Genomic DNA, 25,411 nt, shown 5'->3' on the forward strand with positions numbered 1-25,411 from the left:
CCTTCTCCAAGGTTAATGTTATTTCTCAGATTTGCTGATGATCTAGGACTTCATTTTTTCAGATACAGTAGATATAAAACAGCATTAATTTGCTTCTAAGCACAAAGTACATTCCTCTCCCTTCCCACCAGATAAATATCCTTAAAATTCTTTTCAATTAACCTTGAAAATTCTATATAGTCAAATCTCAATAGGTAGGAATAGAAGCTGCAGAAAGGTACAGTAAACACTTCTAATGAATTAAATTCTAATAGATTACTGGTTTCCTTGTTGCTATCAAATGACTAATTCATTAGAAACATAAGCAACTCTTAAAATACCGTTTAGATAGTAGGGTATCTTGCAGTAAAAAGAAAACATTTAAAACAACCATATCAATGCCAACCAACCAACCAATAAACCAACAAAAAGCCCCAAACAGACCTAGGTCACCATGTGAGAATGTACAAAATTCAGGATACTTGAGCATGTATCACAGGTTTCATCCAAAGAATGATTTGCTTTGCTCCTTAAGCAAATGGAAACCTCTGTTCTGCTGCATGGCCAAGCGTCTCAATGTACAACCAATTTCTAAAAAACAATTTTGTTGTCAGTCCAACCAAACAGTCTACTGCTGCCCTTTACAACGAATAATACAAAAACCAGAAGAGCTTGTCTCTTTTCTTGGGTGGTACCTTTGTTAAAATTAGTTGACTAGGGACTTCCCTGGTGGTCCAGTGGTAAAGAATCCGCCTTCCAATGCAGGGGACGTGGGTTCGATCCCTGGTCAGGGAACTAAGGTCCCACATGCCGTGGGGCAACTAAGCCCACGCTCAACAACTACTGAGCTTGCGCGCCTCAACGAGAGAGCCTGCATGCTGCAAACTACAGAGCCCACGTGCCACAACTAGAGAGGGAAAACCCGCACGCCACAACTAGAGAGAAGCCTGCACGCTGCAAGGAAAGATCCCACATGCTGCAACTAAGACCTGACGCAGCCAAAAAAAAAAGAAATAATAATTAAAAAAAAATTGAGGAATATTTCAAAAAAAATTAGTTGACTAAACAGTTTTTTCATTACTAATAATATTGTAATTATGGCTTACTTTTCTGCTACTTTGCAGTTAAAAGATCTCTAGGAAGCTTGAGAAAATATTTTTGGAAATGTTCTATTAGATCAAGTCAATGATAGGAAGGAGAAATCAGATTCTTGTCCTGACCACGTTACTTATTTCCCATGTGACTTCTCAACCCACCTGTTATCACAGAATTATAGAATCTGAGCTGGAAGGGTTCTTAGCACCTTATTCAATAGATAAAACAGGGAATCATGAAATTGAAACACGTTGGCCAAGTTCTCGTAACTAGTAAGAATTGTAGATACGAGGAAGACTAGACCAGATCTCTGGATACTCATGATTACTGTCTAAAGCAATGAGCATGTTTCTAAAAATGCCAACTGCAAAACAAACAAACCAACCATGAGCATTTGTAATCCTAGTGGTACAATAGCATGATTATACATGTTGATTAAAATGAAATTTATAAAACTGGTGAGAAAAGAATATTGGTGTTCAACTAGCATGAGATGGCCTGTTTTGCTAAAGATAATGCAACACTCCATCTTTCTGGTTTGTTTTAATATAGGGCTTTTGAAGAACTTAATAAGCACTTTTAACTCAGGGTCATGGCAGCTTGATATGATTTTTTTACTCCCCTCTAATTATACACTGATATATACTGTCCTTAAAAACGTCTTAAAGTTGGTTGATCTAAGAATTTACAGGGTGCCTATTGGGTCTATACTGGTCTAGCAGACTTTCATATCAACTAGCTGATAGGTAAAGCCCTAAAAGAGGAAACCTGCCTGCTGCTATGAAGGGATGTGTGGGCTAAAAAATGAAAAGGTATTGTAAGAACTTATATCACTCAATTAAAATCCTGAGCATCTAGACTCTGGGAGGGATATACATGTATATTGTAAAAACATCTATGTGATGACATTGAGCAGAAACACAGAAATAATTAGGCCATTAAATTGTTAGAATCATATGATAAAAAAACTAGTACTTTTATTCTCCTTGAAATATCATATTTTTCGATTAAATTCAGTTGTAGACACAGGTGGCATTTTTCTATGATACAGCAGGAACATCTAGAAACATTGTTTTCCCACTGTTTTCGTTTTCTTTTAACTTCAGCATTACAGCTGTCCCTCAGTATCAGAGGGGGATTGGTTACAGGACCCCCGCAGATATCAAAATCTGAGGATGCTCCAGCCCCTTATATAAAACGGTGTAGTATTTGCATATATAACCGGTGTACATCCTCCTGTATGTTTTAAATCATCTCGGATTACTTATAAAACTTAATACCATGTAAATAGATGTAAATACAATGTAAATCCTATGCAAATAGTTACCGATGCATGGCAAATGTAAGTTTTGCTTCTTGGAATTTTCTGGATTTTTTTCCCCAAGTATTTTCCAACGTATTTTAGTTGAATCTGAAGATGTGGAACCCATGGATACAGAGGGTCAACTGTACCTTAAATTTAATTTCTTAATCCTTATGCTACAGGTTTGACTATTATTAATCTATTCTGACAACACTTTCATGATTTTATGTGAACATTAGAGAAATGTACTTTTTCCTTGTTCCTTTGGCTTCCTTCTTTCATAGATAAAAGTTTATATTATAAATACCATACCTACCATTGCTATAGTTATAGTAGACCCACTGCCCACTCTTGGGTTTTGGAAGTGACACAGGTGTCTCTTCAGCAGGAAGACTGTAGAATCGGCACTCAATGAATAGTCGCTGGATAGTATCATCTGCAGTTACTGGAGAATCATTAAGGCTTAGAGCTATGATCTCAATCCGAATTTTTTCTGATGGCTGTTTAAGGAGCAAAAACAAAAAAAGATACAGAACAAATAAAACGAACAAAAAATCCTTCACTCTTTTCCACTATCAATTTTAAATAAAACATAAAGGCAGTGGCCTTCACTGATTTCTTTTTTGGAAGGTATTGTACCCTACTGTCTAGTTACACATGATAGATTATTCACGACAGAGAGAGAGAGAATGAGCTTCTAATGCCCCAGGGTTTGAAGTTAACAGTGTCATGGCAATAGTCTCCTGATTTACATTTGAGGCTATAAATACCACACTAGTAGTCCATCAGGAATGAAGATTATGAGATCTTCATCTCCGATTACTTTCAGAATGACATGTATCAGTTGGCCTTGTTTCAAACTATGTAATGAAATACATGTTTATCACTGCTTTTATTTACTCTACGGTACCTGAGAAAGTTTTGGTTATTCAGAGATCAAAGCCTGTTGAATACTTTATAGCTACTATGCTAACATAAGTAGCTATATGAATCCATATTAACTAGGGCTACAGTTCATTCTCATATATTCTGCCATAACATATTTCATTCAATAAGTAGTAAGTTTTCAAACAAAAGAAAGAAAATTTTTATCAAATTTAACACATTTTCTTGTAATTTATTTTTATCTCATTTTTACAGAATTAACTAAAAATATATATTTGTGTAATTTTCATCTCAATCCTTATTTAATAGATTTTGGTGTCACAAACATTATATGAGAGTCACATATGCTTCCTTGAGTAATAATTTAAAACAAATGATAGACTATGACTTAAAAATTAGATCATACCAAGATAATTCCTCAGTTAAATGTTTACATTTAATTTTAAATGTTTACAATTTAAAATTTGTTCTTTATTCCCCCTTACTCAATCTCTCTTTATTAAATTCAGAGGCATCCTACTATAAATTATATAACTTAAAATAATAATTAAAAATCCTGATACTAAGACGTGCTTATATAACCAACTTTTAGGAATTCATTGTCAGATGTAAATCAGTATATAAATTCACCATAGTGATTACTATTTTGATATTTCAAAGTATATAATATAATTAATCAAATTGAAAAGCATAGGTACCCTATTGTAAAAATATTCCCATAAAGAACAATTTCCATTGCTAGCAAACCCCCTCAATATTTGATGAAGTAATTTTACCCCCTTCTTTCAAAAGACATTTTCTTTTATTATGTATTCTAAGACACTTTAACTAAAAACCTAAATCTGAATATTTCAATAAGGTTATTTTATTATTCAGTAGATTCATGGAAATTTTACTAGGATGACAGAGAAAATTCCACACCATTCTGTCTCCACTAATACAGGTACAAGGCTGCAGCTGGCAATATTACTAGGATTAGCATAGTATGATGAAATATTTAAAGGAAAATTTTTTCTAAAACCTAATAAATCAAATGACTGCCAAATGTCATTAAAGTGATGGTCTTTGACTTGAATATGCTTTTCATATTCAAATTTGAAAAGAAAGAGATGAAAGCCTGGAAAGGTTACTCGGTTTCAACTAATAACCTCAAGCCCTCTCCGTTCACGTGCATAAAAAATGAAGTTGGCTCTATTGTCTAATCTCACTTCAGAAAAGCCCTTCTCTGCTTGCCAAAGACTAACATGGTAAAGAAAGTATTTTAAATGATATTATTTTTCCTTAAAATGTATTGTGGTTGTCAAAATAGCATGCACACACATATTTTATAATTCTGGCTCAACTGCAGCACAGTGCATAATTAAGTCTTTTACATAACTTGTAATTTGACAAACTTAGAATTGTTATGACAATAGCATAAAACATTCCTGCTTCTGCACAAAAGAATCATTTTTAGAAAATAGCTATAAAAAGGCAAAAGAGGTATACATGGTTATTTCTACATTGTGAGGAGAGGAATTTAAAATTTATCACAGAACCCAGTGAAGAGACAAATTAACTTTTAAATAGCAGGGGAACCAAATTTATTTAAGTGGTTTTTAAATTAATAATATATTAACTGTACAATCCCCATATGAAAACTTGCATTACTGTAAGAACGAACTTGGGCTGTCAAATAAGCCTACATACAAAATATAATTCTAAATAAATGTAGATACCTGGATCACAGTCAGACAAACAAAATACCAAAACCAAATAAATAACCAAAAAGAAAAAAAAAACTTTAAAATTATTTTTAGGATGTCTATCTTCTTTCTGGTCTAGATTTTTTTTTCTGTTATTCCCCCCACCCCGACCCAGCCTCATTACCTCTAGCATATGTCCTTTTTAATTCTCTAACTTAACTGACAGAGTTATTAGTTATCATTTCTTTGTTCCTTTGATGCTACATGAATCAAACTAAAATAAATCCAAAAAGGGATAAGTTCCAAACAGTATATATCTAGGGAAGCACACCCTGAATAAACAATTTCTAAACATTATAAATTTTGGCTAATTGGGCTAGCCAACTTATTTTTCAACCCTGGAACAATTCTGGTTGTTCTCATGGCTCTGTGAATCAAAAGTTCAACTAGATTATATATGAAGATTTTCAAGATTAAGAAGCACATCAACTGACTAGCAGACAACTCCAACTTAGTGTCAGAGATGAACTCATGATCTCTTCTCTCTCCCAGTCTCATTCATCCTCTAGATATTTGTTATCTCAGGTGATGACATCACCACCATCCACCTGGTCACCCACAACCAGGAGACCTTGGAGCCATTCTTGCCAATCTCCATTTTCACATCCACCATATCCTATAGATCACTCATTCCTGTTCACTTTAATTCCTAAATATTTCAATGTTTCACTGAGTTACAGAAAGCTTAAGATATTTCAACATTGTGTCAGCTACTGGAGATATAAACACAAAACAAGATGTGTTTTTTTTCCTCATTTTTATCTCTAGAGAAACTCCTTCTTTATGTTCTCACATGATCTGAGGAAGGAACGAATTCAACAGTTTCCTAGTATTAGAAAGTAGTTTTATAGAGTAAGAAGGGAGAAATCAGAAGGAATCATAAAGAATAACTGGTTGGCAGAACTGTAGGCAGACAGGTGGGTGGTACGAGGCACTAAGTTCAGTTACAGAGGGACTATCATCTTGTTTATGGCATCACTGGTGTGGTGTGCAGTACACACTCGAAAAATAAGTGGCTCCATTCTCATGGCTGTAAGAGAGGTGAGGCACTCCTTCCTCTCTACTTGCTTGCCTGCAGCCTCAACTCTTCTTCTGGTGGCAGAGTTCTTTCCCTAAAAACAAATCAGATATCACCTTTCTGCTTGAAAACCTACTACCCCTACACTCTCGCCATTTCCCCAGACCTGTGGTGTACTGTTAATATTGCTGAGCTTTTGCATCTGAAATCTTCTCTATCAGACAAAATTCCACTTATTTGAGGCCCTGGGCCATGCATGTACTCCTTTTATGAGAGCGTGACTGATTTCCAAGACTGAGTTGCTTCCTCTTCTGGGCCCTCACTGCACTTTTTAGTCACATTGTATTGCATGGATTTGTTTACATATGTGCCTCTCTCTGTAGACTGTGAGTTCCTGGAGGCCAGGACCATAACTTATTCATCTTTTGCTATTTAACATCCTCTCTAGGATCTGGCTCTCAATACATACTTAATGATATAGAGTCAAGGGACGCTGAATGTCCTCTATCTATTCAGAATATCTTTTATATATTGCCAGAAATATGTGAGGCTGCAATTATTAGTGTTTTCACCTTTAACAAATATTTATTGTATCTACTACGTTTTGGGAAGTTGGTGATTATTAACTGTTGAAAAGTGTATAGAAATCTTGTCATTCTAGATTTTAATTAAATAACACTATTACAAACACCGATCAATTTTGTAGAATCTAGGGGTAGGGTACTGTTGTTAGCTCAACTTCTCTGTATGTTTGAAAATTTTCATAATAAAACACTGAAAAAAGTTCAGTTAGGAGAATTGGAAGGGGTAACAATATACTGTTTCAAATGACAGTGACTGAAGCATAGCCTTTTAGATGGATGCAGAATAATGTCTGTTGAGGATTACTAGAGGAATACAACTGGTCACACCTCTGTATTACACCCTGCTCATACATAGGTTAGCCAGCCAGTATAGGCTTTGGGCTTTTCTTGTTTTGTTTCTTTCCTGTGCGTGTGAACATGTTACTAGGTGTGATGCTACTTCTCAGTACTGTTTTTGTCCTCTTCACCAGTTATCCTATTAGCTTCCCTAGTTAGCGAGATGTCAGCATCAACATATAAAAAGAGCATTTAAAATTTCTGATTGTGGTGAACAGCAGTAACAGAAATCACTCAAATAAGAACTGTGTGCAACTTCTTTTCAGTTGTCTGTATAGATGGACACTATACTTTATGTGATTGAATGATCTAGAAATGTGATGACAGCTTGTATTACTCTCAGAGAAAAAAAAACATTAAGAGTTCTCATGATTTTGGCTCAATTCCACTACTGCTTCCTGACTGATGTTATAATTCACATTTTAGGCCATATTTCTCTATAGTATTTACTTGGGCTTTTATTGGCATGCTTAAATTTTTTATGTTGTACTTCAGAAGATCATGCTGAATTCTTCCTCTGGTTTCAACCATCACAGCAGCCACAATGGGGTTGGATTGTTAGGCTCCTAAAAACTAATTCAACTTGACAGCCCTTAAACACAGTATTGCTTAACTGAGAATAGCCTCTGATAAAGGTTTGGAACTTGCTTCAGTCAGTTAGATTTAAATCTCACTATGGTGAGATTGCATGTGAGTTTTATTTCATTCTTAATTCCACAGTGAATAAGCATTTCTTTAACTTTTTAAACTATAAAGAAAATAATTTGGCATATTCAAGTACTCAACATCTTAAACAGATGTTACCTTTTTGCTGTATCTGATTTAAATCTTTTTGCTGTTACTGTGGAAGAAATAAAATATTTCGGATACAGGGAAAAGCGCCCCCTCCCAATTCCTTTCCCCTTCTTCCTCATTTCCCCCAGAGGTAACCACTATCCTGAAGTTGGTGTGTATCATTCCCAAACAAGCTTTTATATTTTCTACTATGTATGTATATATATATAAACAACATATTATTTTCTGTTTTTAGATTTTATATGAATGGTATCATTGTCTATTAATCATTCTGCAATTTCTTCACTCAATACTATATTTTTGAGATTTATTCATGGTTATAATTAAAATCTAATTCATTAATATTAACTGTTGTATAGAATTCCATTTATATTGTCTATATAATCTCTAGTCTATTTATTTCTCTATTGATGAACAATTAAGTTGTTTAAAATTTTTTGCTATTACAAAGAATGTTGCATTGAACATCGTTTTATGTTTTCTTGTGTATGCGAGTGGTTCTCTTGGCATTGCTGGGTGATAGGTATGAGAAAGTCAACTTCGTAGGATTATCAAGTTACTTCCCAAATGGTATATAAGTTTACATGAGTATTATTTTATCAGCATAAAAATACTTTGTAGGGCTTCCCTGGTGGCGCAGTGGTTGAGAATCTGCCTGCCAATGCAGGGGACACGGGTTCGAGCCCTGGTCTGGGAGGACCCCACGTGCCGCGGAGCAACTGGGCCCGTGAGCCACAACTACTGAGCCTGCGCGTCTGGAGCCTGTGCTCCGCAACAAGAGAGGCCGCGATAGTGAGAGGCCCGCGCACCGCGATGAAGAGTGGCCCCCACTCGCCGCAACTGGAGAAAGCCCTCACACAGAAACGAAGACCCAACACAGCCAAAAATAAAAATAATAAATAAATAATAAATTAAAAAAAATACTTTGTATATGTGTATGTGTGTGTGTAAATAAATATAATTAAAGCCTACCTATAGGAGCCAAGGTATGTAGAACTTGGTACTTTATAACAAAACAATAGACATAAAATGGAAATGCAAGGTGATGATCTATGTCTATGCCCTTTAAGAATAAAAGTTTAATTGAAGTGAGCTCTAAGACAAGCTCAAAATAGTTGGTTCAAAAAGTCAAACTGGGACTTCCTTGGTGGTGCAGTGGTTAAGAATCCGCCTGCCAATGCAAGGGACATGTGTTCGATCCGTAGTCTGGGAAGATCCCACATGCCACGGAACAACTAAGCCCATGCGCCACAACTACTGAGCCTGCGCTCTAGAGCCCATGCGCCAAAACTACTGAAGCCCGCACACCCTAGAGCCCGTGCTCCGCAACAAGAGAAGCCACCGCAATGAGAAGCCCGTGCACCGCAAGGAAGAGTAGCCCCCGCTCACAGCAACTAGAGAAAGTCCGTGCTCAGCAACGAAGACCCAATGCAGCCAAAAGTAAATAAATAAAATAAATAAATTTATTAAAAAAAAAAAAAAAGTCCAACTCTCCATTGGTACTGACAGAGCCATACGTAAGTAGGGTAGGATGCATAACGATTAATGGCCATTCTTACAACTTTTCTTCAGGCTGGGGGCTGGCACAGTCACCTCAAAGACTCAAAAAAAGTCCCCTAGACCTCACAGTAGGCTCCAAAGCTTCTACTTATTGGGAATCAAATCCACTCTTCATACAAGTTTTGATTGAAAAGTCTTTGATTTTTAAAAAAAAATAGCTCTTTGGGAGAAATAAGAGTAAAGAGAAACTCCAACTGTTGAAGTAATAATTTTTTTTTTTACAGAGATTATTCCATTTTCATAGTTTTAATAGTTAAGTATTTATTTATTTATTAAGTGACACCTGAGCAGCTGATAAAATGACACCATAAAACAACAAAAATCATACACTGCATGTTGAATAATCTACCATTATAAAATTAAAACACAACAATTAATACAGAAGTAGTAATTTAATATATATTTCCGACATACTGCTTACTATTTCTGTGATACTTTAGATCCCTACTTCACTTCTCAAATTGGGAATTAACACACACACATACAAATAATGGTAATAATGTTTTTAACAAACAAAACAAACCTAATCCAGTTTCCATTGGTGACAGTAATCTTTCTTTTCTCATGTGTTCTGTTAAAAGATACTATGTTGAACAAATAATATAAATAGTGAAAACTTCAGTAATGGAGATCAGACTCGTGCTAGGGTTAAGAATACTTATTTTTAGAACACTGTCTCCCTTATATACCATGTAAATTACTGTATCTGTAATGGTCAGCAAATTACAGAAGCTTGTTACCGCATGTTCTAAAGCGATGATTGGAATATTTTTTCCTGTCCTAATACACCTGAGGGATATGACACATTTTCATCATTAAAAGTGACTTACTATGGCAGTACTGTGAAGGAAGGAGAGAATTTAAAAAATGACCCTCAATTTCAGGTTATTTTGATATGCTATTCCACTTTTACCATCATTGAGAACAGATGTTATAGAACAGTGGTTCTCAATTTTTGTTGCACATTAGTACCACTGGGGGAGTTTTAAACAAAATTCTGATCTAACTGATCTGAGTGGAGCCTGGGCCCTGGCATTTAGAAATGTTTCCTAGGTGGTTCTAACATGCAGCCATGGTGAGAAGTACTGCCTTTCCCTAAAGCTGTGGTTCTCAGATTTTAGCACACCCCAGAATGACCTGAAAGGCTTGACAAGACACAGATTTCTGGGCTCCAGTCTCAGAGCTTCTGATTCATTTGGTCTAGCGTGGGGCCCAGGAATTCGCATCTGTCACAGATTCTCAGGTGATGCTGGTGCTGCTGGTCTGAGGACCGCACTTGGAGAAGCACTGCTCTAAACCAGAAAAGACTCGCCCTGTATTTGCTGGCCCTTTCTATTTATAGAAAAGCTTCTACAATTCATATTAAACTGTTCTTTAGTTACTATTTAACATTTTAGTACAGAATTAGCTAACAAATTATTTCCTTTTTAGAAGCAATCTATATTCATCACTAAAAACAATCCAACAATATAAATCCTAAAAAGTAAAATATAAAAGTTCCTTGTTTCCACCCATTCTTTAACTCAGGGATTCGCAAATTTTTTTCTGTAAGGGCCAGAGAGCAAATATTTTTCGCATTGTAGGCTATATGGTCTCTGTTGCAAGTACTCAACTCTGCTCTCGTAGAGTGAAGTGGCCACAGACAATATGTAAATGACGAGTGTGCTGTGCTCCAATAAAACTTTATTTATAAAAATAGGTAGAGGGCTGGATTTGGCACATGGGCCATAGTTTGCTGACCCTTGCCCTGACCCATGTCCCAGAGATACTCATTGCTAACAGTATTTGGATTATATACTTCCAGACATTTTCTTTGCTTACATAGACCTAAATGTTATATCTGTATGCTCATATAAAAATACATATGTATGGGGCTTCCCTGGTGGCGCAGTGGTTGAGAATCTGCCTGCCAATGCAGGGGACACAGGTTCGAGCCCTGGTCTGGGAAGTTCCCACATGCCACGGAGCAGCTGGGCCCGTGAGCCACAATTACTGAGCCTGCGCGTCTGGAGCCTGTGCTTCGCAACAAGAGAGGCCGTGATAGTGAGAGGCCCGCGCACCTCGATGAAGAGTGGCCCCCACTTGCCACAGCTAGAGAAAGCCCTCGCACAGAAACGAAGACCCAACACAGCCATAAATAAATAAATAAATAAAATTAAAAAAAAAAAAAAAAGACTGTAACCTTAAAAAAAAAAAAAAAAAAGTATGGATCCAGTAATCCCACTACTGGGCATATACCCAGAGAAAACCATAATTCAAAAAGACACATGCACCCCAATGTTCACTGCAGCACTATTTACAATAGCCAGGTCATGGAAGCAACCTAAATGCCCACTGACAGACGAACGGATAAAGAAGTTGTGGTACATATATACAATGGAATATTACTCAGCCATAAAAAGGAATGAAATTGGGTCATTTGTTGAGACGTGGATGGATCTAGAGACTGTCATACAGAGTGAAGTAAGTCAGAAAGAGAAAAACAAATATCGTATATTAACGCATGTATGTGGAACCTAGAAAAATGGTACCGATGAACTGGTTTGCAGGGCAGAAGTTGAGACACAGATGTAGAGAACAAATGTATGGACACCAAGGGGGGAAAACCGCGGTGGGGTGGGGATGGTGGTGTGCTGAATTGGGCGATTGGGATTGACATGTATACACTGATGTGTATAAAATTGATGACTAATAAGAACCTGCAGTATAAACAAACAAACAAACAAAAAAACAACTAATACTAAACTTTCTTTGGGTTATTTGTATGGAAATATGTTAACATAAACGTTTCAGACATTACATGAAATTTCTAAAAATCTTGTATGTTCTGGTATAATGTTATAAGTCATAATTCTAGTTATTACTTTAAAATGTATACCTCAGAAATAACTAAATTTCCTTGTCAATTGCATTATTATGAACTTTCATCAAATCTTTAACCGTGGTCATTTTTAAGTCTTTTGTCATTTACAGACAGTTCTGGGTGTACTCTGATGCTTTTGCAAAAATGTTCCTATAAAAGGGTTTCATCTTCAAGGAATTCATGGGAAAGACTCTGACAAGTACAGGTTTCTGGTAACTGACTATACTGCTGAACTGAATGAATAAGCATTTTCAGAACTCTAATGGAAAACTGATGAATTCATAGAAGTGCTAACAAAAGATCAAGATGAAAAAAAAATTAATTACATGGGACTGAGTGAACTGATGAGGATCATTATAATTTTTGTGACTTTCTGTTTGAATAAAAAAAAAAAATTCCACAAGGACTCAGAGGCAAAAAATATACAAATCAATTTTCACTGCAAAGTAAAGGAGCTGTTACAGTGGAAGATTCCTGGACTGAATGTCAATATTATGTCATAGTATGAGTGTGTTTCGTGTTTGGTAAATGCAATCATTGTTGCTTTTGTTGTGGTCGTCCACTTACAATGCTTGGTGTCAGTTTATCTCTTGTAAAAATAAAATACAGTGTGTGTGTGTGTGTGAAAAAAAATACATATGTATGTATGTACAAATATACTATGTATGAACAAATATACCTTTTTGTTTGCTTCTTTTTAAATGGAATCATCAGTGAGATATTTCTTATTCATAAATTTGACAAGAAGTGTGATATGAGGAAACAGTAATTTCTACACGTTTTGTGTAAAAATGTTATGTATAATAACACTTAACCTGGAAATGTCTGTATTAGCAAAAACTGATAGAAACCAAAGGGTCCACCAAAAGGTGCTTATTTAAATAAATATGGTACACCTATACAATGTAATATTATGCATATGCGAAAAAAGAAATAGAGTATACTGCTATGGAAAGATGTCCGTGGTATATTAGTAAGAGATAATTAAGTTACAAAATATAAAAAATAGTTTTAAAGGCAATTAATATCAGGAGAGTAATCCAGCATTGCTGGTTATCTAGCTTAAGCGTCCATATGTAAAACAGTGGGAGGGGCTTACTCTACCCACTGATAGGATATCATCTTTGATTCTGAAGTGATTTAACAACGTATAATACCCTAGTGCTAAAAGCGGTGAGCTGCTTTATGCATTTTGCTTTTCAAAGCTTTAAAACATATTTTGCTGGACATCATTACTGCGATCACCTGGGAATGCCAGCTCACGTTGTTCAAGAGAACCTGGCATCCAGGTGGAACTGCATTTTAGTCCGATTGAATATGGCAGCTTTTACAAAACTGCTATTAGTAGGAACGGAGAAAGATGTAAATGTGCATTGCACAAAAAAGATCATTACTCTTTAGCCTGTGATATCCCATTCTCACCTGTGGGCACACTTTAAGAAATCTGTGAGTTGAAGGCAATATATTTAGTTGTAAAAATTGAAAGCTGCATTGCTTAAATGGTAAAATTAGGAATAATGTGAAAGAAGGATTGATAATTCTTTTTTTTTTAATGCTATGGCAGATGCAAATTTTCGGTTTTGATGTCTATTTTGAGGACCTAAAACAAGGCTTTTAATCAATGTATTATACATCAAATTGATACTGTTAACTTCTGATTATTCAAATTAATAAAATATTCATAGAGAAATGTCCAAAGTTTTACATTTCTCAGACTCTCCACCCCCAGTAATTATCATGCCTAGAAGCTTTTTAGTAAAAGCAGCAGTCATCAGGCTGACGGAATCTGACAGGCCAGCAAGGCCCAATTACACTGGTGCTCTGTGGCACTTTGATGTCCTGGAAACGAAGAGAGATAGGGGCAAATTGGGTGGCACATTATGTTAATGACTTGATTTAATCCAGCCACTAAACTTTATGTAGCCTGTTAAAAAAGATGCTAACACTAATTATGCCACTTTGGAAAGGAACGGAGGGGACAAGCATTTCATTCTGACAAAGTGAAGCTCATAAATGTTGTAAATGAAATGAAACAAAATGAAGTAATCTATGATTAATTATACATCACAGACATGAAGAAAAGAGGAAGAACCAAGTAATATGTCTAAGTCCTGGGAAATCTGTTAGATTCCATTTAAGGATCAACATTTCTAAAACATAACTATGAGCTGTCAGATTCTGTAACATGAAAAAAAGAAACTGAATAATCTTAAGTTGCTTACACAGTGTAGTAGATAATTGAAATTCATAGCGTAATTGGCATAAATGATGTTTATCTAGGACACTACTCTCCCTCTCAATTTTGTGACATTATAGCTATAGGTAAAGGCAATTTAAAAAATTTCTACAAAGTGGAGGTCACCACAGAGTGGGGTTATTTAATTACTTTTTAACTAGTCCCTGTGCCTCTAAATCTATTCTTTACTTTATTGATAGCATGATCTTTTAAAATGTGATCCAAGAGTGCAAGCTCCACGAGAGCAAGAGACTTACTCCTCTTATTCACTGCTAAATTCCCAGTCCCTAGAATAAGGCTCGGGACACAGAAAATGCTCACTAACTACCTGTTTAATGAATGACTGATCTTCTTCCTCCTCCCTTAAAAATCCTCATTGGCCGCTCGTAGAACTTCAGGATAGACTTCAACCTCCTCAGATAATACACAGAAGCCTCAATGCTCTGGACATGACTATCTTTTCAGCATATTCTCCTGGGGCTCCCCATGTGTGCCATAGGCTTGGCCCATCCTAAAACCGCTCTGATTCTCAGAACAAGCCATGCTCCACATTCTCTCAAATTCTTATGCTTTTGTTTCTTTGGCCTATAATGTCGCCTCCTCTGCTTCCACTAATTCCTAATCATCTTCAAGTCTTGGCTCAAGCTTCACTGACCCTAGGAAGCCATCCTTGATGAGGGTCCCTCATGCTGAGTTAGGCACTCCTCCTGAAGGCTCCCACAGTAGCTGTGCATTCCATTCTCCTAGCGCTGACCACTGCATTGTAATTGTGTTTGCCCTAGACTGTGAATTTTTTGAGGCTAGGGATTGTTTCTCGTATAATACACAGTAGATGCTAATGAATAAAGAATTGCTGTGAGAACTATAAGGAGATATTACATAGCATGTGCTTAGCACATATTAGACATTCAGTAGTACCTTCCCTTCCAAAGAAAGCTATGTATTCCTGTCCTGAGCTTTGTACCTGAAGCAGTTCTTAAAGAGGAGACAAAAGAAGAAACTAATGAGCCACAAGTATTTTTAGGCTTAAAAGTTAATATCAACAATCAGATAAAATGACATCCTGTGTCTCCTGGTATCATGCACTGAAAAGGACACAGCGTTGCTCCTGTAGTATTCCTACCAAAACGAATAACCTGAATCACACAAATCCAAATTGAAGGACATTTTACAATATAAATGGCCTGCATTCTTAAAAAATGTCAATGTTACGAAAGACCAACTCAATGGAAGGCTGAGGAACCATTACACATTAAAGGGGGCTAAAGAGGAATGAAAACTAAATGCAATGTGTGATCTGGATTTGATCCTGGACCAGATTAATAACATGCTATAAAGGATAATACTGGGACAACTGGCACAATTTTAATAAGAACTGTAGATTCCAGTATTATTGTTCTGAAGTATTTAGGGGTGAAGGGGCATGATCTCTGCAACTATCAAATGATTCATTACAACTATGTATGTAAGAATGTGTGTTTATGATGTATACATACTGCATATAAGCATATATAGGAGAGAGAAGAGAAATGATTAAAAAAAGAGTATAAGCAAATGTTAACAACTGATGAATCTGAGTGAAACGTATTCAGGAGTTCTTTGTACTGTTTACGGAATCTTTAAAGAAAAAGGTTCCATGACTCATATTAAACGATTTGTAAAAGTAGCACACAGAAAAACTGGTACAATCACTAGAAAATGCTATATTTCAACAATATGATGATCTCTTATTTTGTTCCTGTGCTTACAGATTATACTATTTTACTGTATTTGTTATATAATTTAACAAAACTAAATTTCACCTATGAACATAAGATTCTGGTCATTACCTTCTACTAAAAGTAGAATTTTTAAAACCACATGGGAGCTGATTAATAGCTACCAAGGCATAAAGCATTGCTTAAAATAGCTGCTTGCAGCCGCATAGCACAGGGAGATCAGCTCGGTGCTTTGTGACCACCTAGAGGGGTGGGATGGGGAGGGTGGGAGGGAGGGAGATGCAAGAGGGAAGAGAAATGGGAACATATTGTTTATGTATAACTGATTCACTTTGTTATAAAGCAGAAGCTAACACACCATTGTAAGGCAATTATACTTCAATAAAGATGTTTAAAAAAAAAATAGCTGCTTGCTTTAAATGATATTCACACTTCTGAGACAGCATCTAAAACCATTATAGGAAGTCACATTTTGGAATGGTAGTGAAGGCTGTATTAGGCTGTAGCAAAGTAACACAAATTACTTTTCCGGAAGTAAAAAGGAAAAAGCCCAGTTTACTACAAAGGAAAAATATATGTGTACATTAGAATTAATTGAATATTTTAGAGGAATAGCTCTTTCACTAAACTTCTTGGTTAAATCAAAGTTCTTTATTCTTAGTTAAGAGCACTGTATAACTGCACTGAGATGCTAGCAATGTTGTCAATATATACATGATTCTGTTGAAAGTCTGATACAGGACTTCTCAACCTCAGCACTACTGACATTTTAGGCCAGACAGTTCTTTGTCGTGGGTCCTACGCTTTGCAGCATGTTTAGCAGCAACCCTGACTTCTAACCACTAGATGCCAGTAGTAGTCCCTCCCAGTGTGACAACCAAAAATGCCTCCAGACGTTGCCAAAATGTCCCTTGGGTGGCAAAATTGCCCCCAGTTGGAAATCACTGGTCTAAGATGACATAATTTAGATAACATTTCTCCATACTTTGAAAGTTATTCTTAGATGATGAATACAATGTTTAGAAAATAAAATTAACTGTTGCAATGCCTCCCTAGTCTCTCTTGGATAAAATCCAAAACATTTAGTCTTCACCATTGTAACTGAAGTCTTCTATCCCTTTCTACAGAAAGGCTGCTCCAGTTAGTGTATTCTTGACTTCTGAAACATAATGTGCATCCCTGCCTGCAGTAAAAATGCACATGATTTTCTCCCTGCTGCCATATATCCGCATCTTTGAGTTGTCACAGTTAAAGCAGGACACTCCTTTCTACTGTGTGACTGGCCACAGCTGAATGGGTCCAAGGAGCACAACTGATAAAGATGGACCCAATCCAGAGGCTAGACGTGGCTCATCAGATCCTTCTCCTTGGGGCTGGGCGTTCTGTGTGGCTATCTTTGGGCAGTAAGCAAGTGAAGCAGAAAAGGTCAGCTTAAAATGAGAAAAAGCAGACACGAAACTATGAGAAAGAGGGTGGGTGAGCCAGCTTGTGGGCATATCCTTAATGAAGTCTATTGAAAAATCACTCCAAATTTCTCCTTCCTCTGAACTTCCTTAATTAGTGGCATGATTGTCAGCAAGTCAGCTTATTTCAAAATCTCAGTTTACTCATTTGGAAAATGAGGAGGATAGGCCCCAAACAGCTTTATTCTTTAGCTCAAATATCTATTAGTCATTGGTACTGTCTCCTGACATTGTTTTATATTGTAATTTAACTGCTGAATTACTACTTGACTTTTTCATGAAAACATCTTCCCAATGAATGTAATGTTTCCTGAGGGCAGGGCCGGAATACTGTATCTACCTCCTTAGGGAAGAGTGATCACAAACTGCAGATGGTGAATCCCTGGGAATCGCTGAGTTATAACAAGAGAGATAAGTACTGTTTGTAGATTGGCTAGATAAATATACCCCTTGGTACTAGTCCTGTAGACCCTAGGACTGATTCAGTATCTCATATGTTATATGTTATGTTCGAAAGGCTAAACAATATAGCCTTTCAAAAATCGTGATGAAAGTAAGCAGAGTCTTGCAGAACTACTGAGAAAGAAATGTGAACCATGTGAGAAAGAGATATCTGAATCAAGCTTGCAGGCTTACTACTCTTGATGTAATGAATGGACTGTTCTTAGTAAAATGATGTGATGGTTAAATTTATATGTCAACTTGTTTGGGCCATGAGGTACCCAGACATTTGGTCAAACATTACTCTGGGTAAGTCTGTGAAGGTATCTCTGGATGAGATTAACATTTGAATTGGCAGACTGAGTAAAGCCGATTATACTCTCTAATGTGGATGGGGCCTCATCCAATTAATTGAAGACCTGAATAGAACAAAAAGCCTGAGTAATAGGGAACTCTTCCTGCCTGACTGCCTTGAGCTGGGACATTGGTCTTTTCTTGCCCTTGAACTGAACTGAAACATCTACTCTTTGTAGGTCTCCTGCCTGCCTGCTTTCGGACAGGAACTCACACCATGGGCTCTCCTAGTTCTGAGGTCTTCCAACTCAGACTGGAACTAAGCCATTGACTTCCTTGGGTCTCCAGCTTGTAGACTGCAGATCTTGGGACTCCATACTCTCCATAATCACGAGAGCCAATTCCTTTTAGTAACTTTCTTTCTCTCTCTCTATAAATATATCTTATTGGTTCTGTTTCTTTGGAAAACTGACTAATACAAATGGCTAGACAGCTAAATTCCACACAAGAGGCTCATTTTCCCATTGATTCCCATTATCAAAAATTTCCAGTAGAGGGTAGAGAATTTCTCTTCACTGAAATAATTTGATTTATTTTGATAAAATAATTTAACAATTTCAGATTTGATAAAGCAAACGAATTAAACTGAATTGAACTAAATGCTATAATTAAGTCTTCAGGCAACCATATGCAAGATTCCTTTTTTAATTTATCAATTTTGAACAATAATGATTCCATATATCAGTACACTATATGTTAGATGATGTTATTATAATTAATAATTATATAATAATAATTATAATAAAACTTTGGACAGATGAGTTCTGTTTATATTTATAATCATCTGTTTGTATTTGTCAATCACAGAAACAACGGATTTCTCTATTTTATGGAGGCATCTGTGACAGCGGAAATGTTCTGTTTTATGGGTTTGATCTGCAGAGAGATTAAGCTAAGAATGTGAGATTTTAAGAGTTGAAATAAGTATTGCAATTCTTAAAAATAGAGTAGGGGCTTCCCTAGTGGCGCAGTGGTTGAGAATCTGCCTGCCAATGCAGGGGACACGGGTTCGAGCCCTGGTCTGGGAAGATCCCACATGCCGCGGAGCAAATGGGTCCGTGAGCCACAACTACTGAGCCTGCGCGTCTGGAGCCTGTGCTCCGCAACAAGAGAGGCCGCGACAGTGAGAGGCCCGCGCACCGCGATGAAGAGTGGCCCCCGCTTGCCACAACTAGAGAAAGCCCTCACACAGAAACGAAGACCCAACACACCCCAAAAAAATAAAATAAATAAATTTTAAAAAATAAATAAATAAAGTAGAAATTCTAAAGAAAAGGAATACAATGAATCATTTCAGGAAAATTAATGTAGATGAATAGAAAAAGCTAGCACTTTACTTACATTTACTTTATAAAAACTTTTTCTCCCCTTACAATGAAAAATGCTCTGGTAAGTGGGACACTTCCTATGTAAATTAAAGTATAATTTTCTTCTCAAAATTTCAGTTTACATACTACTTTTCAGCAACGTGCTACAAAACAAGCGAAGTATACCTATATGAAATTAATTACCTTCTAAGGGTTTAATTTTTTGGCAGAATGAAATAACTTTAATAGCTTATCAGTGACATATTTAGATAACTTACACATGTGAATAGTCTATGAATTCACATGTGTAAGTTATTATAGTTTTAAATGCAATCTCACATTTTGAATTCTTTAAAGTTCAGATTTGATTTAATACATCTTTGTATAATGGTTCTGAAAAGGAGTCAGAGAAGTCAGCTGGTTTTAGCAAGTAACCATTGAAGCTGCTGATGTTAGGTACTCTTAAACATGTAAGCAAAAATAACGCTTACATGTTATGGTCTGTTACATAATGAAAGTGTAAATAAAATTTTCTTGCACTAGATGATTACTTGGATAAGATTATGATAACACATTAAAATTTTTCCAGAAATATTCTGCCTTAAGAGTTTCATACATGAAGACTGATAAACTATGAATGAAAAGCAGCTTTATTTCAGAACATTTCTGGTTGATATCAGGTTACTGACCTGTTTGATGCTCTTGGCGATAGGACCTGGAATAAAACACTCATCACTGTCAGAAGCTGATCTGTCTTCTTCATCTGTTGAAAAATAAAATTTTATTGGTTTAAACCTGTTAAACCAATTATATTTGCACCTTGTGACATGGAGAGAAATAAGCATACATTACAAGGATAACCTTAAAAGAACAATATGGTAATCATGTCTGGATTTTTTTAGCAGTAAAGATATTTATATTACATTTTAGAAAAGAGAAAAAAATGACTGAAAAATTCCAGGTTTAGTTTTAGCAGAAACAAAGGAAATAAGAATGTAGCTTGTTCTAGTACAAAATTAAAAAAAATTTTTTTTAAAGAGAAGAACATGGTAATAATGTCTAACAGTCTAACCAATACTACTGTGTAAAAATCAAGTTATTCCTACTATTTAAAAACATTTTTAAAGGTTTTACAGCTTTGTTGCAGTAAACTGACATAAAATAAACCACACAAATTTAAAGTACAAAATCTGTATTTACATTCTGAAACTATATATTTTGACAAATATGTGACTCTGTGAAACCACCACCACAATTAAGATAGTGAACATATCTATCACCCCCCAAAATTTCCTCATGCCCCCTTGTAATCTCTTTCCTTCTGCACCTTTCTATTCCCGTTCGTCCTTCCCTAGGTAACCACTTAAATGCTTTCTGTCACAACAGATTAATCTGTTTGCCTTTTCTAGATGTTTATATAAATTAAATCATGATGCAAGTTGTCTTTTATAGGTCTGAGTTCTTAGTTTTAATTTTTAAAAAGTGAAGTCCTCTAGAATAACCCAGATAATAGTACTGAACCCAAAGAGGCTATAAAGTCACTTAAAATATAAACTGGGAACATGGTCAGCCACAATACTTGCATTCTGTTGTGGTGCTCCAAGTTGAAATAAGAAGATATGCAACAATTCCACCTGACCACAGCTGACTAGACTGACCTATATATCCCATCATTTCTGTCAAGAAACAGCTGTCAGGAAGTACAGTCACTGTTAAATGAAGATGTTCTATGAGGCATGCACACTCTAACAGATTAAATAAAACAGAGTTAAGGAAATAATGTTAATTTAAAAAAGAAAGTCACCTTCTGGTTCCAGTTCTTCAGTTATTTCTGTTTCATCTTCAGAAGAAGTCAAAGTTCGTTCTGCAAGCTGACCCTCAGAGAGTAAAGACACATCATCATCTTTTCCTTGTTGCACTTTCTCTGTATTCTCTTTTACCTTATCTACACTGCTTTCCTGAGAAACCTGAAGAAATAAAAGCACGCTGATATATTATTGCTTAGATCACATTTATAGCATTCTTGCTGAAGCACTTGAATGATAATTAAGCACGTAAATATGCACTACATGCACTATATATATGAGTCATTAGAAAATAATCACTGAAGCTGTATGAATGAAAATATGCAGATAAATTAAAATGTGATTATAAACTAAGAATAAAAAAGCATTAATCTCAAAATGAATTTTACATTATACTTTAATTCACATATGTATTTACTACCTACTAATGTCTGCTTAATTGTAACTGTTATACTTGTCTTATTTTTGACATTTCTATTCCAAGGAAGTCATGTATAAAAATAGGATCAACGATATGATTTCTTGATCCATGTCAATGCAAAGACAAAGTCTTTAAAAAATAAACCTTTCAAGATAATTTTAATACAAACACATACCTCAGGAATATGTGAAACAGTTGGCATATTAATTTCTATTTCTGGCGTATGTTCCACTTCTGGTGAAATTTCCTTCGTATCTTCAGGAGGAGTACAGGTCTCCTTACATTAATGTGAAAACATGCATGTATGTTATTTTGTATTTATTATTAAATCCCAAATCATGATAAGACTTTTTCACACACACACACACACACACACACGCACATGCACACTTAGGATTTACTCTCTTAATGATTTTCATATATAAAATATAGTAGTGTTAATTATACTTATCATGTTGGACATGACATCCCTAGTACATCCTTAGTACTTATTTATCTTATAACGGGAAGTCTGTACCTTTTGATCACCTTCATCCAATTGTCCCTCCCCCATCCCCTGCTTCTGGTAACCAGAAATCTGATCTCTTTTTCTATGAGTTTGTTTGGTTTTGAAGTATAATTGACTTACAACACTATGTTAGTTCCTGTTACATAACACAGTGATTCTCTATTTCTTTACATTTCAAAATGATCACTACAATAAGTCTAGTTATGATATGTCACCATACAAAGATACCACATAGTTACTGACTATATTCCTCACATTGTACATTTCATACCTGTGACCCATTTATTTTACAACTGGAAGTTTGTATCTCCTTTCCTCTTTCATCTATTTGTTTCTCCCCCCCTACCCCTCTCTCCTCTGGCAACCACATTTGTTCTTTCTATCTGTAACTCTGTTTCTGTTTTGTTATGTTTGTTCATTTGCTTGTTTGTTTTTTTGGATAAGATCTCTTTACTTAGATACAGATTGAGAAGAGAAGAGGTCTAGGTCTGAAGTTTGACTGCTGAGGTACTTCAACATTTAGAGTTATGGTCCAGGAGAATGAGAAGAATAACTGGCTAAATTGGAGGAAAACTAGGAAGGCATGGTATCCCAGAGGCCAAGAGTAAAAGGAGCAAGTATTCCACTGTGTCAAAAGTTACTGAGATATTAAGATGGAGACTGAGAATTGGCCACTGTGAAAAGTGGCAAAGTGAAAGTCATTGTGACCTTAGCAAGAGTGGCTTTAAGGAGGAAAAGTTTTACTAGTGTGAGCAAGGAACAGTATGAGGAAAGGAAGATGGAATTAAGACAACTTTTTGAAGAGTTTTGTTCTGTTTTGCTTTATGGTAAATGGGGGCAGAGGATTTGGGCAGTATCTGGAGAGAGATATGGGGCCAAAGGAGGGTTCAGATCAAAGAGCAAGAACATTTAACACTTACATACAGTGCCAAATTACAAAGGTAACATTTTAAGGGAAGAAGAAGTATTTTATTTATCTGTTTCCATTTAAATCAGGGAGGGTATACTATATCATTTATTCCGAATATTTGTTATGGGAAAAAAAAATTAGTATTTTGAGTGTTTACTACTTACAGAACGCTGATATGGTGTGATATCCACAAAAGATACCTTCTTATCTTTAGGTGTTAAACGTCTTGGCTTAGGTGTTGGTGCCTAAGATAAACCAATATGTCAAACTGAGAATGATGAACATAGCTTTCAGATTTTTTTTTTTCTCTTTTATGTGGCTATTTACTTTTATAGGAAATTCAAAGTCACTGTTACTCACTACTAGTGTGCTAACAGAGGATGTTGGAGGTAGTCTTTGAACAACTTCAGACTCTTCTTTGTGTATGAAATTCCCTAAGTCTTCAGTTGTTATGGATCCACTTGGTGGAAGGTAAGCAAATTTCCATTTCAATATAACATGGATGCTTCCTGCAGGATGCTTTTTATGATCTGTTAACTCAAATATTCCTGTCAAATTACAAAAAGAATTTTAATTAATGCTAGAGTGAAGTTTTATTACCACAAAAATTAAAGAAGAGCAAAAAGAACTACCCACAACTTATTAAAAATAAGTCTGGCTTTTACTCACAAGTCAAATGACTTGAGAGAATAAAATAAGACAAAAAGATCTATGATAGGTTCATCTCTCAAGCAGACTGCTTTCAGAAGTTAAGGCCTCAGAGATAATACTGATTCAAAGATGAGATAATTGACTTATAAATATTTTAATTCACTGAAATTAAATTCAGAGATTCTTCAGAATTCTTAGCCTTCCACTAAGATATTATCTGGGTTATAGCTCAGATAACAAGCTTCATTTTGACTTGATATTCTTGTGTGTCTGTAGAAAAATATATTAAAACTTCAAAATTTCAAATAATTTATGTATCCTAAGGAGTCTTTATATTACTACATAATTCTAATTTTAAATACATTTTACTGGGATTTGTTAAATTATTCCAAATTAATAGTAGCACAGCAAAAAATGTCCATAAAATAAACAAACCACCCAAAACATATAGCAGTAACAAAAAGTATCACCTAGCTGAATACATAATATTGAGTCACAAATTTTAATCATTATACTAGAGTTTTCAGTATGAAAATCCCTGACGTGAAAAAAACAAACCTATATTTCAAGCATAACTTTTGTTTATGGGTATCCATTACTTGGTTCTCAAGTGTTTGACCCTTCTTTTAATGGCTGGCTAGGAAAGAAAAAACTAAACAACTCTAGACTTTAGGTAGCAAAAAGGATATAGGTGGAATATAGGGAGGTGAGAAACTTCTACTGCAGGCACAGGTGAGACTTACAGAATGGCCGAGTGAAGAGATCAGTAAATATATTCCACAAAAAGCAATGATAACACTGGATAAAATGAACAGAAATAATCATTTAAGAACTCTGGAAACTGATCAAAGGTGTACAACAAATTAAGAAGCATTTATTTAAGAAAATCTACTGAACCTCAGTAAAGACAGTGGGAGTCAGAAAAGACACTAGTACGCTACTTGTCCCTGGCTGAATGTGAGACTTGTAGACTGTCTGAACTTTGAATGCATTACCCAAGCCATACACTGATCCACAGGCAAAGGGTGGAAGCCTGCCAGCTCAAGTTGTTTAAACACAACTCTCAACAACCACTGGCTGACCACTAAACTATGTTCAGGCTTAAAACTAAAACAAGAATAAAACAAGCAAACAAAAACTTAGCAGAGACATCAGTGGCTATAGTGAGGGAAAAAGACTACAGAAGTAGTCCAGGTGAGTCACCAAACAAACAACAACAGCAACAGGAACCCTGTGGAGGGCTGCAATCTAGAGATGCTACAATATAGTGTCCTAAATGTCCAATTTTAAACAAGAACAAAAATTCATGAGATATGCAAAGAAACAGGAGACAAAATGTCATCCACAGATACTTTCTGAGGGCATCCAGATGTTAGACTTAGTAGACAAAGACCTCAGAGCAGCTATTACAAATATGTTCAAAGAGCTAAAAGA

The 25,411-nt window shown here is 35.7% G+C and overlaps 1 protein-coding gene across 2 annotated transcripts in view; it reads right to left on the reverse strand.

Moving 5' to 3' along the window:
- The window catches only part of RPGRIP1L (RPGRIP1 like), a 97,974-nt gene that overhangs the window by 15,728 nt on the left and 56,835 nt on the right, over positions 1-25,411 (reverse strand). For both annotated transcript variants that reach the window (XM_036835104.1, XM_036835103.1), the window contains exons 18-23: positions 23,687-23,874; positions 23,491-23,571; positions 22,084-22,185; positions 21,487-21,649; positions 20,372-20,445; positions 2,694-2,877 (exon numbers count right to left, since the gene is read on the reverse strand). In XM_036835104.1, the coding sequence (XP_036690999.1) occupies positions 2,694-2,877; positions 20,372-20,445; positions 21,487-21,649; positions 22,084-22,185; positions 23,491-23,571; positions 23,687-23,874 (792 nt within the window). The remainder of the gene's footprint in view (positions 1-2,693; positions 2,878-20,371; positions 20,446-21,486; positions 21,650-22,083; positions 22,186-23,490; positions 23,572-23,686; positions 23,875-25,411) is intronic.

The sequence above is a fragment of the Balaenoptera musculus genome, chromosome 19 (genome assembly GCF_009873245.2).
Source record: "Balaenoptera musculus isolate JJ_BM4_2016_0621 chromosome 19, mBalMus1.pri.v3, whole genome shotgun sequence".
In the NCBI taxonomy this organism is placed as follows: Eukaryota; Metazoa; Chordata; class Mammalia; order Artiodactyla; family Balaenopteridae; genus Balaenoptera; species Balaenoptera musculus.